Below are 26,923 nucleotides of genomic sequence, written 5' to 3'. Positions count from 1 at the left end.
CACTAAGCATTTCACTGTTAGTCTACACCTGTTGTTTCTGTTGTTGGGAAGGGCCCATCACTAAGCATTTCACTGTGAGTCTACACCTGTAGTTTCTCTCTGCATTGTTGGGAAGGGCCCATCAGTAAGCATTTCACTGTGAGTCTACACCTGTTGTTTCTCTCTGCATTGTTGGGAAGGGCCCATCACTAAGCATTTCACTGTTAGTCTACACCTGTTGTTTCTCTCTGCATTGTTGGGAAGGGCCCATCACTAAGCATTTCACTGTGAGTCTACACCTGTAGTTTCTCTCTGCATTGTTGGGAAGGGCCCATCAGTAAGCATTTCACTGTGAGTCTACACCTGTTGTTTCTCTCTGCATTGTTGGGAAGGGCCCATCAGTAAGCATTTCACTGTTAGTCTACACCTGTTGTTTCTCTCTGCATTGTTGGGAAGGGCCCATCACTAAGCATTTCACTGTTAGTCTACACCTGTTGTTTCTCTCTGCATTGTTGGGAAGGGCCCATCAGTAAGCATTTCACTGTTAGTCTACACCTGTTGTTTCTCTCTGCATTGTTGGGAAGGGCCCATCAGTAAGCATTTCACTGTTAGTCTACACCTGTTGTTTCTCTCTGCATTGTTGGGAAGGGCCCATCAGTAAGCATTTCACTGTTAGTCTACACCTGTTGTTTCTCTGCATTGTTGGGAAGGGCCCATCAGTAAGCATTTCACTGTGAGTCTACACCTGTTGTTTCTCTCTGCATTGTTGGGAAGGGCCCATCACTAAGCATTTCACTGTTAGTCTACACCTGTTGTTTCTCTCTGCATTGTTGGGAAGGGCCCATCACTAAGCATTTCACTGTTAGTCTACACCTGTTGTTTCTCTCTGCATTGTTGGGAAGGGCCCATCACTAAGCATTTCACTGTTAGTCTACACCTGTTGTTTCTCTCTGCATTGTTGGGAAGGGCCCATCACTAAGCATTTCACTGTTAGTCTACACCTGTTGTTTCTCTCTGCATTGTTGGGAAGGGCCCCATCAGTAAGCATTTCACTGTTAGTCTACACCTGTTGTTTCTCTCTGCATTGTTGGGAAGGGCCCGTCAGTAAGCATTTCACTGTTAGTCTACACCTGTTGTTTCTCTCTGCATTGTTGGGAAGGGCCCATCACTAAGCATTTCACTGTGAGTCTACACCTGTTGTTTCTCTCTGCATTGTTGGGAAGGGCCCATCACTAAGCATTTCACTGTTAGTCTACACCTCTTGTTTCTCTCTGCATTGTTGGGAAGGGCCCATCAGTAAGTATTTCACTGTTAGTCTACACCTCTTGTTTCTCTCTGCATTGTTGGGAAGGGCCCATCACTAAGCATTTCACTGTTGGTCTACACCTGTTGTTTCTCTCTGCATTGTTGGGAAGGGCCCATCAGTAAGCATTTCACTGTTAGTCTACACCTGTTGTTTCTCTCTGCATTGTTGGGAAGGGCCCATCAGTAAGCATTTCACTGTTAGTCTACACCTGTTGTTTCTCTCTGTATTGTTGGGAAGGGCCCATCAGTAAGCATTTCACTGTTAGTCTACACCTGTTGTTTCTCTCTGCATTGTTGGGAAGGGCCCATCACTAAGCATTTCACTGTTAGTCTACACCTGTTGTTTCTCTCTGCATTGTTGGGAAGGGCCCATCACTAAGCATTTCACTGTTAGTCTACACCTGTTGTTTCTCTCTGCATTGTTGGGAAGGGCCCATCACTAAGCATTTCACTGTTAGTCTACACCTGTTGTTTCTCTCTGTATTGTTGGGAAGGGCCCATCAGTAAGCATTTCACTGTTAGTCTACACCTGTTGTTTCTCTCTGCATTGTTGGGAAGGGCCCATCAGTAAGCATTTCACTGTTAGTCTACACCTGTTGTTTCTCTCTGCATTGTTGGGAAGGGCCCATCAGTAAGCATTTCACTATTAGTCTACACCTGTTGTTTCTCTCTGTATTGTTGGGAAGGGCCCATCAGTAAGCATTTCACTGTTAGTCTACACCTGTTGTTTCTCTCTGCATTGTTGGGAAGGGCCCATCACTAAGCATTTCACTGTTAGTCTACACCTGTTGTTTCGCTCTGTATTGTTGGGAAGGGCCCATCAGTAAGCATTTCACTGTTAGTCTACACCTGTTGTTTCTCTCTGCATTGTTGGGAAGGGCCCATCACTAAGCATTTCACTGTTAGTCTACACCTGTTGTTTCTCTCTGCATTGTTGGGAAGGGCCCATCAGTAAGCATTTCACTGTTGGTCTACACCTGTTGTTTCTCTCTGCATTGTTGGGAAGGGCCCATCACTAAGCATTTCACTGTTGGTCTACACCTGTTGTTTCTCTCTGTATTGTTGGGAAGGGCCAATCAGTAAGCATTTCACTGTTAGTCTACACCTGTTGTTTCTCTCTGCATTGTTGGGAAGGCCCCATCACTAAGCATTTCACTGTTAGTCTACACCTGTTGTTTCTCTCTGCATTGTTGGGAAGGGCCCGTCAGTAAGCATTTCACTGTTAGTCTACACCTGTTGTTTCTCTCTGCATTGTTGGGAAGGGCCCATCACTAAGCATTTCACTGTTGGTCTACACCTGTTGTTTCTCTCTGCATTGTTGGGAAGGGCCCATCAGTAAGCATTTCACTGTTGGTCTACACCTGTTGTTTCTCTCTGCATTGTTGGGAAGGGCCCATCACTAAGCATTTCACTGTTGGTCTACACCTGTTGTTTCTCTCTGTATTGTTGGGAAGGGCCAATCAGTAAGCATTTCACTGTTAGTCTACACCTGTTGTTTCTCTCTGCATTGTTGGGAAGGGTCCATCACTAAGCATTTCACTGTTAGTCTACACCTGTTGTTTCTCTCTGCATTGTTGGGAAGGGCCAATCAGTAAGCATTTCACTGTTAGTCTACACCTGTTGTTTCTCTCTGCATTGTTGGGAAAGGCCCATCACTAAGCATTTCACTGTGAGTCTACACCTGTTGTTTCTCTCTGCATTGTTGGGAAGGGCCCATCACTAAGCATTTCACTGTTAGTCTACACCTGTTGTTTCTCTCTGCATTGTTGGGAAGGGCCCATCACTAAGCATTTCACTGTTAGTCTACACCTGTTGTTTCTCTCTGTATTGTTGGGAAGGGCCCATCACTAAGCATTTCACTGTGAGTCTACACCTGTTGTTTCTCTCTGTTTTGTTGGGAAGGGCCCATCACTAAGCATTTCACTGTGAGTCTACACCTGTTGTTTCTCTCTGCATTGTTGGGAAGGGCCCATCACTAAGCATTTCACTGTGAGTCTACACCTGTTGTTTCTCTCTGTTTTGTTGGGAAGGGCCCATCACTAAGCATTTCACTGTTAGTCTACACCTGTTGTTTCTCTCTGTTTTGTTGGGAAGGGCCCATCACTAAGCATTTCACTGTGAGTCTACACCTGTTGTTTCTCTCTGTTTTGTTGGGAAGGGCCCATCACTAAGCATTTCACTGTGAGTCTACACCTGTTGTTTCTCTCTGTTTTGTTGGGAAGGGCCCATCACTAAGCATTTCACTGTTAGTCTACACCTGTTGTTTCTCTCTGCATTGTTGGGAAGGGCCCATCACTAAGCATTTCACTGTGAGTCTACACCTGTTGTTTCTCTCTGCATTGTTGGGAAGGGCCCATCAGTAAGCATTTCACTGTTAGTCTACACCTGTTGTTTCTCTCTGCATTGTTGGGAAGGGCCCATCACTAAGCATTTCACTGTGAGTCTACACCTGTTGTTTCTCTCTGCATTGTTGGGAAGGGCCCATCAGTAAGCATTTCACTGTGAGTCTACACCTGTTGTTTACCAAGCATGTAACAAATACAATGTGATTTGATCCTGCTTGTTATTCCATACTAAAGTTCAGGCCAAAGCTCCCTCTTGGGATACTGCTATACTGCAAAATATAGACCATGTCTTTGCATAGAAAATGAACATCGGTGATTGGTTATTGTATTACTGTAATGGTGAACTAACTGATCTGTAATGCCAAACTGATACAAACAATAGCGAATGACAACGCATACAGGGGTAAACTAGGTCAGAACAGGGGTGTGTGCGTGTGTTTGCACGTGTGAGTCTGCTTCTTAAAGACAGATGAGGTCTAGAAGGTTAACAATGAGAGTACATACATTATTCGACATATAGAAGGGAGTCAGGTGTAATGGTATAGTTAGGATCTGTGTGTATTTATACTGTGTACTGAGCCAGGAGAATCATTAGTGTCTCGACTAGCCTATTTTTACCCAATTAAGATGAGAACATCTGACCTTGTTCCAGCAATATGCACCAAGAGCTCGTTTCAGAGCACACACATGCATACACACACACACACGCATGCGCACGTACACGCACGCACACACATTCACATGCATACACACAGCTTTCAGTCTACTACAGACTGAGTCAGCTAGGTTGGTTGCGGTCTCTCATCTCCCTCACTCACAGTAGCCTACACACTAGGTTTGGGCAGTATACCGTATATACCGTATCCCGAGGTATTTGGCAATAGCCATGGGATGGTTTTTCAATACCGTCAATACCGTTGAAACTACTTATTTTTACATTTATTTTTCAATACATTTTTGTATTTGTAGCAATTTTTTCAGTAAATACCTGCAGTCAATATGACAGGAGATAAAGATTATAAATACCTGCAGTCAATATGACAGGAGATAAAGATGATAAATACCTGCAGTCAATATGACAGGAGATAAAGATCGTGTTCATTTCACCTGTCACATTATAAAGTGGGTGGTTCCAGCCCTGAAAGCTGATTGGCTGATAGCCATAGTATATCAGACCGTATACCACTGGTATGACAAGACATGTATTTTTACTGCTCTAATTACATTGGTAACCAGTTTATAGTAGCAATAAGGCATCTCGGGGGTTTGTTGTATATGGCCAATATACTACGGCTAAGGGCTGTGTCCAAGCACAGCCCTTAGCCGTAGTATATTGGCCATATACCACACCCCCTCGTGCCTTATTGCTTAAGTATAAAGCTTACTAGTTCCCCAGAACAGCTGGTCCAGTCACGTGTTTGTTTGTAAATATCACAATGGGGGAAAGCAGGAGCAGGTGAGTCCAGCTGTGTATTGCCAGGGGTTGTGTTTTATATTGAAAGTCAACAGTTTTTATGCTTCAATAGAGTAATCAGGGACCTGCAACTATAGTTTCCTTCACAGAAAATACATTGGTGTAACACATTCGTCAGAAAATATATTCATTTTCATCAGATGACAAAATAATTTTTGTCAATTTTTGTTTTTGGCTGGCAGTCATGCAACTCTATTTGGCTGGCAGTCATGCAACTCTATTTGGCTGGCAGTCACAAAAGCAAATAAGCTAATATTTTTAAAAAAAATCAGAGCGCTGTCTGCTGATAGAATGTCTGTCAAGCAGAAATTATAAGAAGAAGCATTTTACATCTGTGTTTACAAAACACAGCAAGATATTTCTTATGCATTTTATATTTTTTCCTGTGTGAAAAACACAAAATTCTCAGTTAACGAGACCCCTAAATTTGAGGTCTTGCTAGTTATTTTTTTCGACAAGTAGACAATGGACCTGGTCCTAAGTAAGTGGCTGAATTAATAAGGTGAGGGGGCATCATATTGTGTTAGATTTAGATGTTTGAGAAGTCAAAGCTCTATCTTGATTTCCTTCCTTTTTTTCTCCTCTCTGTTCTCGGACTATCTGCTCCTCCACCCTCTTCTCCAAGCCTACCAGGCAGGCCCGTTGCCCTAGCGACTCCAGACTCCACACAGACACAGCCTGTACACATGCTGCTCCACCCTCTTCTCCAAGCTTACCAGGCAGGCCCGTTGCCCTAGCGACTCCAGACTACACACAGACACAGCGTGTACACATGCTGCTCCAGAGCCAGTACTGTTCTTCCTTCAGACAAGCATGTGTCAAAACTTTGTTCATTTGCACAATGTCTCTCGTTCACATTCGCTTGACATTCGGCAGCTCCAACCTATATATGTATAACTTTATGTGCTGGATTGCCTGTCTTAAGCAATTAATTTTTTTCACTCGTTAGCATATTTAGCTTGCAGCCTCCATGGAAATTCGCTATTACTTGTGATAATTTCTTAGCATTCTGGTAAATGATGCCCAATTCTTTCTGGCACCACCATGTGTACTAAGTTGATAATACTGTAAATCCCGGGATGAGAGAAGGATGGTATAAAGATATGAACATCTGGATACCACCCAACCCTAATACACACACACAGTCACCTAAACAAACATACCCATCAAATGTAATAGTGACTATTCAAACTTCATTTCAACTGCAGCATATCCGTATCCCTATTTCATATGCCAGTCAAACACCCCATTACCCTGCACTCCTCTAGTAGACACACCAGTGGAGGACGGCTCATTATAATGGCTGAAGCAAATGGAAAGGCATCAGGCCATGTGTTTGATGTAATTCATACCATTCTACTTATTTCTCTCCAGTCATTACCATGAGCCCGTCCTCCCCAATTAAGGTGTCACCAACCTGTGACACACACAGCTCACAACAAGGACAGACACCAGAGAGAAACAAGGACAGGCACCAGAGAGAAACAAGAACAGACACCAGAGAGAAACAAGGACAGACACCAGAGAGAAACAAGGACAGGCACCAGAGAGAAACAAGGACAGACACCAGGGAGAAACAAGGACAGACACCAGAGAGAAACAAGGACAGACACCAGAGAGAAACCAGGACAGACACCAGAGAGAAACAAGGACAGGCACCAGAGAGAAACAAGGACAGGCACCAGAGAGAAACAAGGACAGACACCAGAGAGAAACAAGGACAGACACCAGAGAGAAACAAGGACAGACACCAGAGAGAAACAAGGACAGACACCAGAGAGAAACAAGGACAGACACCAGAGAGAAACAAGGACAGACACCAGAGAGAAACCAGGACAGACACCAGAGAGAAACAAGGACAGACACCAGAGAGAAACAAGGACAGCCACCAGAGAGAAACAAGGACAGACACCAGAGAGAAACAAGGACAGACACCAGGGAGAAACAAGGACAGACACCAGAGAGAAACAAGGACAGACACCAGAGAGAAACAAGGACAGGCACCAGAGAGAAACCAGGACAGACACCAGAGAGAAACAAGGACAGACACCAGAGAGAAACAAGGACAGACACCAGAGAGAAACAAGGACAGGCACCAGAGATAAACAAGGACAGACACCAGAGAGAAACAAGGACAGACACCAGAGAGACAAGGACAGACACCAGAGAGAGACAAGGACAGACACCAGAGAGAAACAAGGACAGACACCAGAGAGAAACAAGGACAGACACCAGAGAGAAACAAGGACAGACACCATAGAGAAACAAGGACAGACACCAGAGAGAGACAAGGACAGACACCAGAGAGAAACAAAGTAGATACCTGGTGGTAATATCCTGTAACATCCCTCCGATATGACGTCTGAAAAACAAGAGAAACCGTGTCAAAGATACGCGTCATCATCCATTTCCTCCTCCCGTCTCTCGTCTGACAGTTTGACTGTAGGCTGAAAACATGCACTGCAAAAATAGGCAATGATCTGCTAGGTTTACCCAAACAATGGATTTACCTGCCGTCTTACCAAGATGAATCATCTCACTGCACTGACAGATCATTCTGCTTATTTCAACCTAGAAAAGGCTCGATTTTTTGGGAAATAGAAATAACTCAATACAATACATTTTTTTGCAGTGTGTCTCCAGTTTTCATCTGGATTTACCTCTACCTGGTATGTGTGTGTGTGTGTGTGTGTGTGTGTGTGTGTGTGTGTGTGTGTGTGTGTGTGTCTCTGCTCTGCCCACCTTGACACGGGGGTTAAGGTTGCCCATGGCGTCGGCTTTGAAGTCGCTCTTGTTCTTCCGGCAGAGCACGGCGGTGATGATGATGATGATGAGCGTTACCACGGCGATAGGGGCCAGCACCGCTGCGATGATCCACAGATTGTTTGGAGGATTCTTCACCACGGCTACAAGGGGAAACACACAGGAACACTTTGTGAGAGAACGGATCAACACACACACGCACACACAACATATTCACTAGTATTGTTGTGCTGTGTATAAGAATTGTCATCATGTAATCATCAATGATAGAACACACAGTAACAGTAGATATGTTTTACTGAGGTAAATGTGTCTGCAGTGAGAAATGTTCCTCACTGATGGTATTGATGAACACATCAATCAACAGCACAGCAGTAGTCCATCCTCTCCTTTCATTATGACCTACCTCTACAGATACATCTCATACTGTCCTCACTTCCTCCATCCTCTCCCTTCATTATGTTGTACCTCTACAGACACATCTCATACTGTCCTCACTTCCTCCTTCCTCTCCTTTCATTATGACCTACCTCTACAGATACATCTCATACTGTCCTCACTTCCTCTATCCTCTCCCTTCATTATGTTGTACATCTACAGACACATCTCATACTGTCCTCACTTCCTCCATCCTCTCCCTTCATTATGTTGTACATCTACAGACACATCTCATACTGTCCTCACTTCCTCCATCCTCTCCCTTCATTATGTTGTACCTCTACAGATACATCTCATACTGTCCTCACTTCCTCTATCCTCTCCCTTCATTATGTTGTACCTCTACAGACACATCTCATACTGTCCTCACTTCCTCTATCCTCTCCCTTCATTATGTTGTACCTCTACAGACACATCTCATACTGTCCTCACTTCCTCCATCCTCTCCTTTCATTATGCCCTACCTCTACAGACACATCTCATACTGTCCTCACTTCCTCCATCCTCTCCTTTCATTATGCCATACCTCTACAGACACATCTCATACTGTCCTCACTTCCTCCATCCTCTCCCTTCATTATGCCGTACCTCTACAGACACATCTCATACTGTCCTCACTTCCTCCATCCTCTCCCTTCATTATGCCGTACCTCTACAGACACATCTCATACTGTCCTCACTTCCTCCATCCTCTCCCTTCATTATGCCGTACCTCTACAGACACATCTCATACTGTCCTCACTCCTCATTATGTTGTACCTCCTCCATCCATACTGTCCTTCATTATGTTGTACCTCTACAGACACATCTCATACTGTCCTCACTTCCTCCATCCTCTCATTATGTTGTACCTCTACAGACACATCTCATACTGTCCTCACTTCCTCCATCCTCTCCTTTCATTATGCCGTACCTCTACAGACACATCTCATACTGTCCTCACTTCCTCCATCCTCTCCCTTCATTATGCCGTACCTCTACAGACACATCTCATACTGTCCTCACTTCCTCCATCCTCTCCCTTCATTATGTTGTACCTCTACAGACACATCTCATACTGTCCTCACTTCCTCCATCCTCTCCTTTCATTATGCCCTACCTCTACAGACACATCTCATACTGTCCTCACTTCCTCCATCCTCTCCCTTCATTATGTTGTACCTCTACAGACACATCTCATACTGTCCTCACTTCCTCCATCCTTCATTATGTTGTACCTCTACAGACACATCTCATACTGTCCTCACTTCCTCCATCCTCTCCCTTCATTATGCTACAGACACATCTCATACTGTCCTCACTTCCTCCATCCTCTCCCTTCATTATGCCGTACCTCTACAGACACATCTCATACTGTCCTCACTTCCTCTCCCTTCATTATGTTGTACCTCTACAGACACATCTCATACTGTCCTCACTTCCTCTCCCTTCATTATGTTGTACCTCTACAGACACATCTCATACTGTCCTCACTTCCTCCATCCTCTCCCTTCATTATGCCGTACCTCTACAGACACATCTCATACTGTCCTCACTTCCTCCATCCTCTCCCTTCATTATGTTGTACCTCTACAGACACATCTCATACTGTCCTCACTTCCTCTCCCTTCATTATGTTGTACCTCTACAGACACATCTCATACTGTCCTCACTTCCTCTCCCTTCATTATGTTGTACCTCTACAGACACATCTCATACTGTCCTCACTTCCTCCATCCTCTCCCTTCATTATGCCGTACCTCTACAGACACATCTCATACTGTCCTCACTTCCTCCATCCTCTCCCTTCATTATGTTGTACCTCTACAGACACATCTCATACTGTCCTCACTTCCTCTCCCTTCATTATGTTGTACCTCTACAGACACATCTCATACTGTCCTCACTTCCTCTCCCTTCATTATGTTGTACCTCTACAGACACATCTCATACTGTCCTCACTTCCTCCATCCTCTCCCTTCATTATGTTGTACCTCTACAGACACATCTCATACTGTCCTCACTTCCTCCATCCTCTCCCTTCATTATGTTGTACCTCTACAGACACATCTCATACTGTCCTCACTTCCTCTCCCTTCATTATGTTGTACCTCTAAGACACATCTTCATACTGTCCTCACTTCCTCCATCCTCTCCCTTCATTATGTTGTTCCTCTACAGACACATCTCATACTGTCCTCACTTCCTCCATCCTCTCCCTTCATTATGCCGTACCTCTACAGACACATCTCATACTGTCCTCACTTCCTCCATCCTCTTCATTATGCCGTACCTCTACAGACACATCTCATACTGTCCTCACTTCCTCTCCCTTCATTATGTTGTACCTCTACAGACACATCTCATACTGTCCTCACTTCCTCTCCCTTCATTATGTTGTACCTCTACAGACACATCTCATACTGTCCTCACTTCCTCCATCCTCTCCCTTCATTATGCCGTACCTCTACAGACACATCTCATACTGTCCTCACTTCCTCTCCCTTCATTATGTTGTACCTCTACAGACACATCTCATACTGTCCTCACTTCCTCTCCCTTCATTATGTTGTACCTCTACAGACACATCTCATACTGTCCTCACTTCCTCTCCCTTCATTATGTTGTACCTCTACAGACACATCTCATACTGTCCTCACTTCCTCCATCCTCTCCTTCATTATGCCGTACCTCTACAGACACATCTCATACTGTCCTCACTTCCTCCATCCTCTCCCTTCATTATGTTGTACCTCTACAGACACATCTCATACTGTCCTCACTTCCTCTCCCTTCATTATGTTGTACCTCTACAGACACATCTCATACTGTCCTCACTTCCTCTCCCTTCATTATGTTGTACCTCTACAGACACATCTCATACTGTCCTCACTTCCTCCATCCTCTCCCTTCATTATGCCGTACCTCTACAGACACATCTCATACTGTCCTCACTTCCTCCATCCTCTCCCTTCATTATGTTGTACCTCTACAGACACATCTCATACTGTCCTCACTTCCTCTCCCTTCATTATGTTGTACCTCTACAGACACATCTCATACTGTCCTCACTTCCTCCATCCTCTCCCTTCATTATGTTGTACCTCTACAGACACATCTCATACTGTCCTCACTTCCTCCATCCTCTCCCTTCATTATGCCGTACCTCTACAGACACATCTCATACTGTCCTCACTTCCTCCATCCTCCCTTCATTATGCCGTACCTCTACAGACACATCTCATACTGTCCTCACTTCCTCTCTTCATTATGTTGTACCTCTAAAGACACATTTCATACTGTCCTCACTTCCTCCATCCTCTCCCTTCATTATGTTGTTCCTCTACAGACACATCTCATACTGTCCTCACTTCCTCCATCCTCTCCCTTCATTATGCCGTACCTCTACAGACACATCTCATACTGTCCTCACTTCCTCTCCCTTCATTATGCCGTACCTCTACAGGCACATCTCATACTGTCCTCACTTCCTCTCCCTTCATTATGTTGTACCTCTACAGACACATCTCATACTGTCCTCACTTCCTCTCCCTTCATTATGTTGTACCTCTACAGACACATCTCATACTGTCCTCACTTCCTCTCCCTTCATTATGCCGTACCTCTACAGACACATCTCATACTGTCCTCACTTCCTCTCCCTTCATTATGCCGTACATCTACAGACACATCTCATACTGTCCTCACTTCCTCCATCCTCTCCCTTCATTATGCCGTACCTCTACAGACACATCTCATACTGTCCTCACTTCATCTCCCTTCATTATGTTGTACCTCTACAGACACATCTCATACTGTCCTCACTTCCTCCATCCTCTCCCTTCATTATGCCGTACCTCTACAGACACATCTCATACTGTCCTCACTTCCTCCATCCTCTCCCTTCATTATGTTGTACCTCTACAGACACATCTCATACTGTCCTCACTTCCTCTCCCTTCATTATGCCGTACCTCTACAGACACATCTCATACTGTCCTCACTTCCTCTCCCTTCATTATGTTGTACCTCTACAGACACATCTCATACTGTCCTCACTTCCTCCATCCTCTCCCTTCATTATGTTGTTCCTCTACAGACACATCTCATACTGTCCTCACTTCCTCCATCCCTTTCATTATGCCGTACCTCTACAGACACATCTCATACTGTCCTCACTTCCTCTCCCCTTCATTATGTTGTACCTCTACAGGCACATCTCATACTGTCCTCACTTCCTCTCCCTTCATTATGTTGTACCTCTACAGACACATCTCATACTGTCCTCACTTCCTCTCCCTTCATTATGTTGTACCTCTACAGACACATCTCATACTGTCCTCACTTCCTCCCCTTCATTATGTTGTACCTCTACAGACACATCTCATACTGTCCTCACTTCCTCTCCCTTCATTATGTTGTACCTCTACAGACACATCTCATACTGTCCTCACTTCCTCTCCCTTCATTATGTTGTACCTCTACAGACACATCTCATACTGTCCTCACTTCCTCCATCCTCTCCCTTCATTATGCCGTACCTCTACAGACACATCTCATACTGTCCTCACTTCCTCCATCCTCTCCCTTCATTATGTTGTACCTCTACAGACACATCTCATACTGTCCTCACTTCCTCTCCTTCATTATGTTGTACCTCTACAGACACATCTCATACTGTCCTCACTTCCTCTCCCTTCATTATGTTGTACCTCTACAGACACATCTCATACTGTCCTCACTTCCTCCATCCTCTCCCTTCATTATGCCGTACCTCTACAGACACATCTCATACTGTCCTCACTTCCTCCATCCTCTCCCTTCATTATGCCGTACCTCTACAGACACATCTCATACTGTCCTCACTTCATCTCCCTTCATTATGTTGTACCTCTAAAGACACATTTCATACTGTCCTCACTTCCTCCATCCTCTCCCTTCATTATGTTGTTCCTCTACAGACACATCTCATACTGTCCTCACTTCCTCCATCCTCTCCCTTCATTATGCCGTACCTCTACAGACACATCTCATACTGTCCTCACTTCCTCTCCCTTCATTATGTTGTACCTCTACAGACACATCTCATACTGTCCTCACTTCCTCTCCCTTCATTATGCTTCAGACACATCTCATACTGTCCTCACTTCCTCTCCCTTCATTATGTTGTACCTCTACAGACACATCTCATACTGTCCTCACTTCCTCTCCCTTCATTATGTTGTACCTCTACAGACACATCTCATACTGTCCTCACTTCCTCTCCCTTCATTATGTTGTACCTCTACAGACACATCTCATACTGTCCTCACTTCCTCCATCCTTCCTTCATTATGTTGTACCTCTACAGACACATCTCATACTGTCCTCACTTCCTCCATCCTCTCCCTTCATTATGTTGTACCTCTACAGACACATCTCATACTGTCCTCACTTCCTCTCCTTCATTATGTTGTACCTCTACAGACACATCTCATACTGTCCTCACTTCCTCTCCTTCATTATGCCGTACCTCTACAGACACATCTCATACTGTCCTCACTCCATCCTCTCCCTTCATTATGTTGTACCTCTACAGACACATCTCATACTGTCCTCACTTCCTCCATCCTCTTTCATTATGTTGTACCTCTACAGACACATCTCATACTGTCCTCACTTCCTCCATCTCCCTTCATTATGCCGTACCTCTACAGACACATCTCATACTGTCCTCACTTCCTCTCCCTTCATTATGTTGTACCTCTACAGACACATCTCATACTGTCCTCACTTCCTCCCCTTCATTATGTTGTACCTCTACAGACACATCTCATACTGTCCTCACTTCCTCCATCCTCTCCCTTCATTATGCCGTGTACCTCTACAGACACATCTCATACTGTCCTCACTTCCTCCATCCTCTCCTTCATTATGTTGTACCTCTACAGACACATCTCATACTGTCCTCACTTCCTCTCCTTCATTATGTTGTACCTCTACAGACACATCTCATACTGTCCTCACTTCCTCTCCTTCATTATGTTGTACCTCTACAGACACATCTCATACTGTCCTCACTTCCTCCATCCTCTCCCTTCATTATGCCGTACCTCTACAGACACATCTCATACTGTCCTCACTTCCTCCATCCTCTCCCTTCATTATGCCGTACCTCTACAGACACATCTCATACTGTCCTCACTTCATCTCCCTTCATTATGTTGTACCTCTAAAGACACATTTCATACTGTCCTCACTTCCTCCATCCTCTCCCTTCATTATGTTGTTCCTCTACAGACACATCTCATACTGTCCTCACTTCCTCCATCCTCTCCCTTCATTATGCCGTACCTCTACAGACACATCTCATACTGTCCTCACTTCCTCTCCTTCATTATGTTGTACCTCTACAGACACATCTCATACTGTCCTCACTTCCTCCATCCTCTTTCATTATGTTGTACCTCTACAGACACATCTCATACTGTCCTCACTTCCTCCATCCTTTCATTATGTTGTACCTCTACAGACACATCTCATACTGTCCTCACTTCCCATCCTCCCTTCATTATGCCGTACCTCTACAGACACATCTCATACTGTCCTCACTTCCTCTCCCTTCATTATGTTGTACCTCTACAGACACATCTCATACTGTCCTCACTTCCTCCATCCTCCCTTCATTATGTTGTACCTCTACAGACACATCTCATACTGTCCTCACTTCCTCCATCCTTCATTATGTTGTACCTCTACAGACACATCTCATACTGTCCTCACTTCCTCTCCTTCATTATGCCGTACCTCTACAGACACATCTCATACTGTCCTCACTTCCTCTCCCTTCATTATGTTGTACCTCTACAGACACATCTCATACTGTCCTCACTTCCTCTCCTTCATTATGTTGTACCTCTACAGACACATCTCATACTGTCCTCACTTCCTCTCCCTTCATTATGTTGTACCTCTACAGACACATCTCATACTGTCCTCACTTCCTCTCCCTTCATTATGTTGTACCTCTACAGACACATCTCATACTGTCCTCACTTCCTCCTCCCTTCATTATGTTGTACCTCTACAGACACATCTCATACTGTCCTCACTTCCTCTCCCTTCATTATGCCGTACCTCTACAGACACATCTCATACTGTCCTCACTTCCTCCATCCTCTCCCTTCATTATGTTGTACCTCTACAGACACATCTCATACTGTCCTCACTTCCTCCATCCTCTCCCTTCATTATGTTGTACCTCTACAGACACATCTCATACTGTCCTCACTTCCTCTCCCTTCATTATGTTGTACCTCTACAGACACATCTCATACTGTCCTCACTTCCTCTCCCTTCATTATGTTGTACCTCTACAGACACATCTCATACTGTCCTCACTTCCTCCATCCTCTCCCTTCATTATGCCGTACCTCTACAGACACATCTCATACTGTCCTCACTTCCTCCATCCTCTCCCTTCATTATGCCGTACCTCTACAGACACATCTCATACTGTCCTCACTTCATCTCCTTCATTATGTTGTACCTCTAAAGACACATTTCATACTGTCCTCACTTCCTCCATCCTCTCCCTTCATTATGTTGTTCCTCTACAGACACATCTCATACTGTCCTCACTTCCTCCATCCTCCCCTTCATTATGCCGTACCTCTACAGACACATCTCATACTGTCCTCACTTCCTCCCTTCATTATGCCTTCCTCTCCCTTCATTATGTTGTACTCTCATTATGTCCTCACTTCCTCTCCTTCATTATGTTGTACCTCTACAGACACATCTCATACTGTCCTCACTTCCTCTCCTTCATTATGTTGTACCTCTACAGACACATCTCATACTGTCCTCACTTCCTCCATCCCTTCATTATGTTGTACCTCTACAGACACATCTCATACTGTCCTCACTTCCTCCATCCTCTCCTTCATTATGCCGTACCTCTACAGACACATCTCATACTGTCCTCACTTCATCTCCCTTCATTATGTTGTACCTCTACAGACACATCTCATACTGTCCTCACTTCCTCTCCCTTCATTATGTTGTACCTCTACAGACACATCTCATACTGTCCTCACTTCCTCTCCCTTCATTATGCCGTACCTCTACAGACACATCTCATACTGTCCTTCCTTCCTCTCCCTTCATTATGTTGTACCTCTACAGACACATCTCATACTGTCCTCACTTCCTCCATCCTCCCCTTCATTATGTTGTACCTCTACAGACACATCTCATACTGTCCTCACTTCCTCCATCCTCTCCCTTCATTATGCCGTTCTCATACTGTCCTCACTTCCTCCATCCTCTCCCTTCATTATGTTGTACCTCTACAGACACATCTCATACTGTCCTCACTTCCTCTCCCTTCATTATGTTGTACCTCTACAGACACATCTCATACTGTCCTCACTTCCTCTCCCTTCATTATGTTGTACCTCTACAGACACATCTCATACTGTCCTCACTTCCTCCATCCTCTCCCTTCATTATGCCGTACTCTACAGACACATCTCATACTGTCCTCACTTCCTCCATCCTCTCCCTTCATTATGTTGTACCTCTACAGACACATCTCATACTGTCCTCCTTCCTCTCCCTTCATTATGTTGTACTCTACAGACACATCTCATACTGTCCTCACTTCCTCTCCCTTCATTATGTTGTACCTCTACAGACACATCTCATACTGTCCTCACTTCCTCCATCCTCTCCCTTCATTATGCTTGTACCTCTACAGACACATCTCATACTGTCCTCACTTCCTCCATCCTCTCCTTCATTATGCGTACCTCTACAGACACATCTCATACTGTCCTCATCCTCTCCTCTCCTTCATTATGTTGTACCTCTACAGACACATCTCATACTGTCCTCACTTCCTCCATCCTCTCCTTCATTATGTTGTACCTCTACAGACACATCTCATACTGTCCTCACTTCCTCCATCCTCTCCTTCATTATGCCGTACCTCTACAGACACATCTCATACTGTCCTCACTTCCTCCCTTCATTATGTTGTACCTCTACAGACACATCTCATACTGTCCTCACTTCCTCTCCCTTCATTATGTTGTACCTCTACAGACACATCTCATACTGTCCTCACTTCCTCTCCCTTCATTATGTTGTACCTCTACAGACACATCTCATACTGTCCTCACTTCCTCCATCCTCTCCTTCATTATGTTGTACCTCTACAGACACATCTCATACTGTCCTCACTTCCTCCATCCTCTCCTTCATTATGTTGTACCTCTACAGACACATCTCATACTGTCCTCACTTCCTCCATCCTCCCTTCATTATGTTGTACCTCTACAGACACATCTCATACTGTCCTCACTTCCTCCATCCTCCCCTTCATTATGTTGTACCTCTACAGACACATCTCATACTGTCCTCACTTCCTCCATCCTCTCCTTCATTATGTTGTACCTCTACAGACACATCTCATACTGTCCTCACTTCCTCCATCCTCTCCTTCATTATGTTGTACCTCTACAGACACATCTCATACTGTCCTCACTTCCTCCATCCTCTCCCTTCATTATGTTGTACCTCTACAGACACATCTCATACTGTCCTCACTTCCTCTCCCCTTCATTATGTTGTACCTCTACAGACACATCTCATACTGTCCTCACTTCCTCCATCCTCTCCTTCATTATGTTGTACCTCTACAGACACATCTCATACTGTCCTCACTTCCTCCATCCTCTCCCTTCATTATGCCGTACCTCTACAGACACATCTCATACTGTCCTCACTTCCTCTCCCTTCATTATGTTGTACCTCTACAGACACATCTCATACTGTCCTCACTTCCTCTCCCTTCATTATGTTGTACCTCTACAGACACATCTCATACTGTCCTCACTTCCTCCATCCTCTCCCTTCATTATGTTGTACCTCTACAGACACATCTCATACTGTCCTCACTTCCTCCATCCTCTCCCTTCATTATGTTGTAAACTACAGACACATCTCATACTGTCCTCACTTCCTCCATCCTCTCCTTCATTATGTTGTACCTCTACAGACACATCTCATACTGTCCTCACTTCCTCTCCCTTCATTATGTTTGTACCTCTACAGACACATCTCATACTGTCCTCACTTCCCATCCTCCCTTTCATTATGCCGTACCTCTACAGACACATCTCATATCTCACTTCCTCCATCCTCTCCCTCTCCCTTCACTGTTGTCCTCTACAGACACATCTCATATTGTCCACTCCTCTCCCTTCATTATGTTGTACCTCTACAGACACATCTCATACTGTCCTCACTTCCTCCATCCTCTCCCTTCATTATGCCGTACCTCTACAGACACATCTCATACTGTCCTCACTTCCTCCATCCTCCCTTCTTCATTATGCCGTACCTCTACAGACACATCTCATACTGTCCTCAGTTGTACCTCTACACATCTCATACTGTCCTCACTTCCTCCATCCTCTCCCTTCATTATGTTGTTCCTCTACAGACACATCTCATACTGTCCTCACTTCCTCCATCCTCCCCTTCATTATGCCGTACCTCTACAGACACATCTCATACTGTCCTCACTTCCTCTCCTTCATTATGTTGTACCCTCTACAGGCACATCTCATACTGTCCTCACTTCCTCTCCCTTCATTATGTTGTACCTCTACAGACACATCTCATACTGTCCTCACTTCCTCTCCCTTCATTATGCCGTACCTCTACAGACACATCTCATACTGTCCTCACTTCCTCTCCCTTCATTATGTTGTACCTCTACAGACACATCTCATACTGTCCTCACTTCCTCTCCCTTCATTATGTTGTACCTCTCATCTCATACTGTCCTCACTTCCTCTCCCTTCATTATGTTGTACCTCTACAGACACATCTCATACTGTCCTCACTTCCTCCATCCTCTCCCTTCATTATGCCGTACCTCTACAGACACATCTCATACTGTCCTCACTTCCTCCATCCTCTCCCTTCATTATGTTGTACCTCTACAGACACATCTCATACTGTCCTCACTTCCTCTCCCTTCATTATGTTGTACCTCTACAGACACATCTCATACTGTCCTCACTTCCTCTCCTTCATTATGTTGTACCTCTACAGACACATCTCATACTGTCCTCACTTCCTCCATCCTCTCCCTTCATTATGCCGTACCTCTACAGACACATCTCATACTGTCCTCACTTCCTCCATCCTCTCCCTTCATTATGCCGTACCTCTACAGACACATCTCATACTGTCCTCACTTCATCTCCCTTCATTATGTTGTACCTCTAAAGACACATTTCATACTGTCCTCACTTCCTCCATCCTCTCCTTCATTATGTTGTTCCTCTACAGACACATCTCATACTGTCCTCACTTCCTCCATCCTCTCCCTTCATTATGCCGTACCTCTACAGACACATCTCATACTGTCCTCACTTCCTCTCCCTTCATTATGCCGTACCTCTACAGACACATCTCATACTGTCCTCACTTCCTCTCCTTCATTATGTTGTACCTCTACAGGCACATCTCATACTGTCCTCACTTCCTCTCCTTCATTATGTTGTACCTCTACAGACACATCTCATACTGTCCTCACTTCCTCTCCCTTCATTATGCCGTACCTCTACAGACACATCTCATACTGTCCTCACTTCCTCCATCCCTTCATTATGCCGTACCTCTACAGACACATCTCATACTGTCCTCACTTCCCATCCTCCCTTCATTATGCCGTACCTCTACAGACACATCTCATACTGTCCTCACTTCCTCTCCCTTCATTATGTTGTACCTCTACAGACACATCTCATACTGTCCTCACTTCCTCCCTTCATTATGTTGTACCTCTACAGACACATCTCATACTGTCCTCCTTCCTCTCCCTTCATTATGTTGTACCTCTACAGACACATCTCATACTGTCCTCCTCCTCCATCCTCCCTTCATTATGCCGTACCTCTACAGACACATCTCATACTGTCCTCACTTCCTCCATCCTCTCCCTTCATTATGCCGTACCTCTACAGACACATCTCATACTGTCCTCACTTCCTCCTCCCTTCATTATGTTGTACCTCTACAGACACATCTCATACTGTCCTCACTTCCTCCATCCTCTCCTTCATTATGCCGTACCTCTACAGACACATCTCATACTGTCCTCACTTCCTCCATCCTCTCCCTTCATTATGTTGTACCTCTACAGACACATCTCATACTGTCCTCACTTCCTCTCCCTTCATTATGTTGTACCTCTACAGACACATCTCATACTGTCCTCACTTCCTCTCCCTTCATTATGTTGTACCTCTACAGACACATCTCATACTGTCCTCACTTCCTCCATCCTCCCTTCATTATGCCGTACCTCTACAGACACATCTCATACTGTCCTCACTTCCTCCATCCTCCCTTCATTATGCCGTACCTCTACAGACACATCTCATACTGTCCTCACTTCATCTCCTTCATTATGTTGTACCTCTAAGACACATTTCATACTGTCCTCACTTCCTCCATCCTCTCCTTCATTATGTTGTTCCTCTACAGACACATCTCATACTGTCCTCACTTCCTCCATCCTCTCCCTTCATTATGCCGTACCTCTACAGACACATCTCATACTGTCCTCACTTCCTCTCCTTCATTATGCCCCTCTACAGGCACATCTCATACTGTCCTCACTTCCTCTCCCTTCATTATGTTGTACCTCTACAGACACATCTCATACTGTCCTCACTTCCTCTCCCTTCATTATGTTGTACCTCTACAGACACATCTCATACTGTCCTCACTTCCTCCATCCCTTCATTATGTTGTACCTCTACAGACACATCTCATACTGTCCTCACTTCCTCTCCTTCATTATGTTGTACCTCTACAGACACATCTCATACTGTCCTCACTTCCATCCTCTCCCTTCATTATGTTGTACCTCTACAGACACATCTCATACTGTCCTCACTTCCTCTCCCTTCATTATGTTGTACCTCTACAGACACATCTCATACTGTCCTCACTTCCTCTCCTTCATTATGTTGTACCTCTACAGGCACATCTCATACTGTCCTCACTTCCTCTCCTTCATTATGTTGTACCTCTACAGACACATCTCATACTGTCCTCACTTCCTCTCCTCCCTTCATTATGCCGTACCTCTACAGACACATCTCATACTGTCCTCACTTCCTCCATCCTCTCCTTCATTATGCCGTACCTCTACAGACACATCTCATACTGTCCTCACTTCCTCCATCCTCCCTTCATTATGTTGTACCTCTACAGACACATCTCATACTGTCCTCACTTCCTCCATCCTCTCCCTTCATTATGTTGTACCTCTACAGACACATCTCATACTGTCCTCACTTCCTCCATCCTCTCCTTCATTATGTTGTACCTCTACAGACACATCTCATACTGTCCTCACTTCCTCTCCCTTCATTATGTTGTACCTCTACAGACACATCTCATACTGTCCTCACTTCCTCTCCCTTCATTATGTTGTACCTCTACAGACACATCTCATACTGTCCTCACTTCCTCTCCTTCATTATGTTGTACCTCTACAGACACATCTCATACTGTCCTCACTTCCTCTCCTTCATTATGTTGTACCTCTACAGACACATCTCATACTGTCCTCACTTCCTCTCCCTTCATTATGTTGTACATCTACAGACACATCTCATACTGTCCTCACTTCCTCCATCCTCCCCTTCATTATGTTGTACCTCTACAGACACATCTCATACTGTCCTCACTTCCTCTCCCTTCATTATGTTGTACCTCTACAGACACATCTCATACTGTCCTCACTTCCTCCATCCTCCTTCATTATGTTGTACCTCTACAGACACATCTCATACTGTCCTCACTTCCTCTCCCTTCATTATGTTGTCCCTCTACAGACACATCTCATACTGTCCTCACTTCCTCTCCTTCATTATGTTGTACCTCTACAGACACATCTCATACTGTCCTCACTTCCTCCATCCTCTCCTTCATTATGCCGTACCTCTACAGACACATCTCATACTGTCCTCACTTCCTCCATCCTCCCTTCATTATGTTGTACCTCTACAGACACATCTCATACTGTCCTCACTTCCTCCATCCTCTCCCTTCATTATGCCGTACCTCTACAGACACATCTCATACTGTCCTCACTTCCTCCATCCTCCCTTCATTATGTTGTACCTCTACAGACACATCTCATACTGTCCTCACTTCCTCCATCCTTCATTATGTTGTACCTCTACAGACACATCTCATACTGTCCTCACTTCCTCCATCCTTCCCTTCATTATGCCGTACCTCTACAGACACATCTCATACTGTCCTCACTTCCCATCCTCTCCCTTCATTATGTTGTACCTCTACAGACACATCTCATACTGTCCTCACTTCCTCTCCCTTCATTATGTTGTACCTCTCATATTGTCCTCACTTCCTCTCCCTTCATTATGTTGTACCTCTACAGACACATCTCATACTGTCCTCACTTCCTCCATCCTCCCTTCATTATGCCGTACCTCTACAGACACATCTCATACTGTCCTCACTTCCTCCCTTCATTATGCCTCTACAGACACATCTCATACTGTCCTCACTTCCTCTCCCTTCATTATGTTGTACCTCTACAGACACATCTCATACTGTCCTCACTTCCCATCTCCCTTCATTATGCTCCTCTACAGACACATCTCATACTGTCCTCACTTCCTCTCCCTTCATTATGTTGTACCTCTACAGACACATCTCATACTGTCCTCACTTCCTCTCCCTTCATTATGTTGTACCTCTACAGACACATCTCATACTGTCCTCACTTCCTCTCCTTTCATTATGTTGTACCTCTACAGACACATCTCATACTGTCCTCACTTCCTCCATCCTCTCCTTCATTATGCCGTACTCTACAGACACATCTCATACTGTCCTCACTTCCTCCATCCTCTCCTTCATTATGTTGTACCTCTACAGACACATCTCATACTGTCCTCACTTCCTCTCCCTTCATTATGTTGTACCTCTACAGACACATCTCATACTGTCCTCACTTCCTCCTCTCCTTCATTATGTTGTACCTCTACAGACACATCTCATACTGTCCTCACTTCCTCCATCCTCTCCCTTCATTATGCCGTACCTCTACAGACACATCTCATACTGTCCTCACTTCCTCCATCCTTCCTTCATTATGTTGTACCTCTACAGACACATCTCATACTGTCCTCACTTCATCTCCCTTCATTATGTTGTACCTCTACAGACACATCTCATACTGTCCTCACTTCCTCCATCCTCTCCTTCATTATGTTGTTCCTCTACAGACACATCTCATACTGTCCTCACTTCCTCCATCCTCTCCCTTCATTATGTTGTACCTCTACAGACACATCTCATACTGTCCTCACTTCCTCCATCCTCCCTTCATTATGCCTTCAGACACATCTCATACTGTCCTCACTTCCTCTCCTTCATTATGTTGTACCTCTACAGACACATCTCATACTGTCCTCACTTCCTCTCCCTTCATTATGTTGTACCTCTACAGACACATCTCATACTGTCCTCACTTCCTCTCCTTCATTATGCCGTACCTCTACAGACACATCTCATACTGTCCTCACTTCCTCCATCCTCCCTTCATTATGTTGTACCTCTACAGACACATCTCATACTGTCCTCACTTCCTCCTCCCTTCATTATGTTGTACCTCTACAGACACATCTCATACTGTCCTCACTTCCTCTCTTTCATTATGTTGTACCTCTACAGACACATCTCATACTGTCCTCACTTCCTCTCCCTTTCATTATGTTGTACTACAGACACATCTCATACTGTCCTCACTTCCTCCTCCCTTCATTATGTTGTACCTCTACAGACACATCTCATACTGTCCTCACTTCCTCCATCCTCTCCTTCATTATGCCGTACCTCTACAGACACATCTCATACTGTCCTCACTTCCTCCATCCTCCCTTCATTATGTTGTACCTCTACAGACACATCTCATACTGTCCTCACTTCCTCCTCTCCCATTATGTTGTACCTCTACAGACACATCTCATACTGTCCTCACTTCCATCCTCCCTTCATTATGTTGTACCTCTACAGACACATCTCATACTGTCCTCACTTCCTCCATCCCCTTCATTATGTTGTACCTCTACAGACACATCTCATACTGTCCTCACTTCCTCCATCCTCTCCTTCATTATGTTGTACCTCTACAGACACATCTCATACTGTCCTCACTTCCTCCATCCTTCATTATGTTGTACCTCTACAGACACATCTCATACTGTCCTCACTTCCTCCTCCCTTCATTATGTTGTACCTCTACAGACACATCTCATACTGTCCTCACTTCCTCTCCTTCATTATGTTGTACCTCTACAGACACATCTCATACTGTCCTCACTTCCTCCATCCTGTCCTCTACAGACACATCTCATACTGTCCTCACTTCCTCCATCCCTTCATTATGCCGTACCTCTACAGACACATCTCATACTGTCCTCACTTCCTCCATCCTTCCCTTCATTATGTTGTACCTCTACAGACACATCTCATACTGTCCTCACTTCCTCCATCCTCTCCCTTCATTATGTTGTACCTCTACAGACACATCTCATACTGTCCTCACTTCCATCTCCCTTCATTATGTTGTACCTCTACAGACACATCTCATACTGTCCTCACTTCCTCCATCCTCTCCTTCATTATGTTGTACCTCTACAGACACATCTCATACTGTCCTCCTTCCTCCATCCTCCCTTCATTATGTTGTACCTCTACAGACACATCTCATACTGTCCTCACTTCCTCCATCCTCTCCCTTCATTATGTTGTACCTCTACAGACACATCTCATACTGTCCTCACTTCCTCTCCTTCATTATGTTGTACCTCTACAGACACATCTCATACTGTCCTCACTTCCTCCATCCTCCCCTTCATTATGCCGTACCTCTACAGACACATCTCATACTGTCCTCACTTCCTCCATCCTCTCCCTTCATTATGCCGTACCTCTACAGACACATCTCATACTGTCCTCACTTCCTCTCCCTTCATTATGTTGTACCTCTACCACATCTCATTGTCCTCATTCCTCTCCCTTCATTATGTTGTACCTCTACAGACACATCTCATACTGTCCTCACTTCCTCCATCCTCTCCCTTCATTATGCCGTACCTCTACAGACACATCTCATACTGTCCTCACTTCCTCCATCCTCCCTTCATTATGTTGTACCTCTACAGACACATCTCATACTGTCCTCACTTCCTCTCCTTCATTATGTTGTACCTCTACAGACACATCTCATACTGTCCTCACTTCCTCTCCCTTCATTATGTTGTACCTCTACAGACACATCTCATACTGTCCTCACTTCCTCCATCCTCTCCCTTCATTATGCCGTACTCTACAGACACATCTCATACTGTCCTCACTTCCTCCATCCTCTCCTTCATTATGTTGTACCTCTACAGACACATCTCATACTGTCCTCACTTCCTCTCCCTTCATTATGTTGTACCTCTACAGACACATCTCATACTGTCCTCACTTCCTCCATCCTTCATTATGTTGTACCTCTACAGACACATCTCATACTGTCCTCACTTCCTCCATCCTCTCCCCTTCATTATGCCGTACCTCTACAGACACATCTCATACTGTCCTCACTTCCTCTCCCTTCATTATGCTGTCTACAGACACATCTCATACTGTCCTCCATCCTCTCCCTTCATTATGTTGTACCTCTACAGACACATCTCATACTGTCCTCACTTCCTCCTCCCTTCATTATGTTGTACCTCTACAGACACATCTCATACTGTCCTCCTTGTACCTCTACAGACACATCTCATACTGTCCTCACTTCCTCCATCCTCTTCATTATGTTGTACCTCTACAGACACATCTCATACTGTCCTCACTTCCTCCATCCTTCCCTTCATTATGTTGTACCTCTACAGACACATCTCATACTGTCCTCACTTCCTCCATCCCTTCATTATGTTGTACCTCTACAGACACATCTCATACTGTCCTCACTTCCTCCATCCTCTCCTTCATTATGTTGTACCTCTACAGACACATCTCATACTGTCCTCACTTCCTCCATCCTCTCCCTTCATTATGTTGTACCTCTACAGACACATCTCATACTGTCCTCACTTCCTCTCCTTCATTATGTTGTACCTCTACAGACACATCTCATACTGTCCTCACTTCCTCTCCTTCATTATGTTGTACCTCTACAGACACATCTCATACTGTCCTCACTTCCTCTCCTTCATTATGTTGTACCTCTACAGACACATCTCATACTGACACATCTTCATATGCTGTCCTCTACAGACACATCTCATACTGTCCTCTCCTCCCCCTTCATTATGTTGTACCTACAGACACATCTCATACTGTCCTCACTTCCATCCTCTCCCCTTCATTATGCCGTACCTCTACAGACACATCTCATACTGTCCTCACTTCCTCCATCTCCCTTCATTATGTTGTACCTCTACAGACACATCTCATACTGTCCTCACTTCCTCCCTTCATTATGTTGTCTCATACTGTCCTCCTCTCCCCTTCATTATGTTGTACCTCTACAGACACA

At 44.8% G+C, this 26,923-nt stretch overlaps 1 protein-coding gene across 1 annotated transcript in view; it reads right to left on the bottom strand.

Moving 5' to 3' along the window:
• LOC115122456 (UPF0606 protein KIAA1549L-like) overlaps positions 1-26,923 on the bottom strand; it is a 158,887-nt gene that overhangs the window by 71,940 nt on the left and 60,024 nt on the right. The window contains 2 exon segments of the mRNA XM_065011180.1: positions 7,427-7,465; positions 7,846-8,009. Of these exon segments, the coding sequence (XP_064867252.1) occupies positions 7,427-7,465; positions 7,846-8,009 (203 nt within the window).

The sequence above is a fragment of the Oncorhynchus nerka genome, linkage group LG27 (assembly GCF_034236695.1).
Source record: "Oncorhynchus nerka isolate Pitt River linkage group LG27, Oner_Uvic_2.0, whole genome shotgun sequence".
NCBI classification, from domain to species: domain Eukaryota; kingdom Metazoa; phylum Chordata; class Actinopteri; order Salmoniformes; family Salmonidae; genus Oncorhynchus; species Oncorhynchus nerka.
The sequence above is the reverse complement of the archived record's forward strand: the minus strand, read 5'-3'. Positions and strand labels throughout refer to the sequence as shown.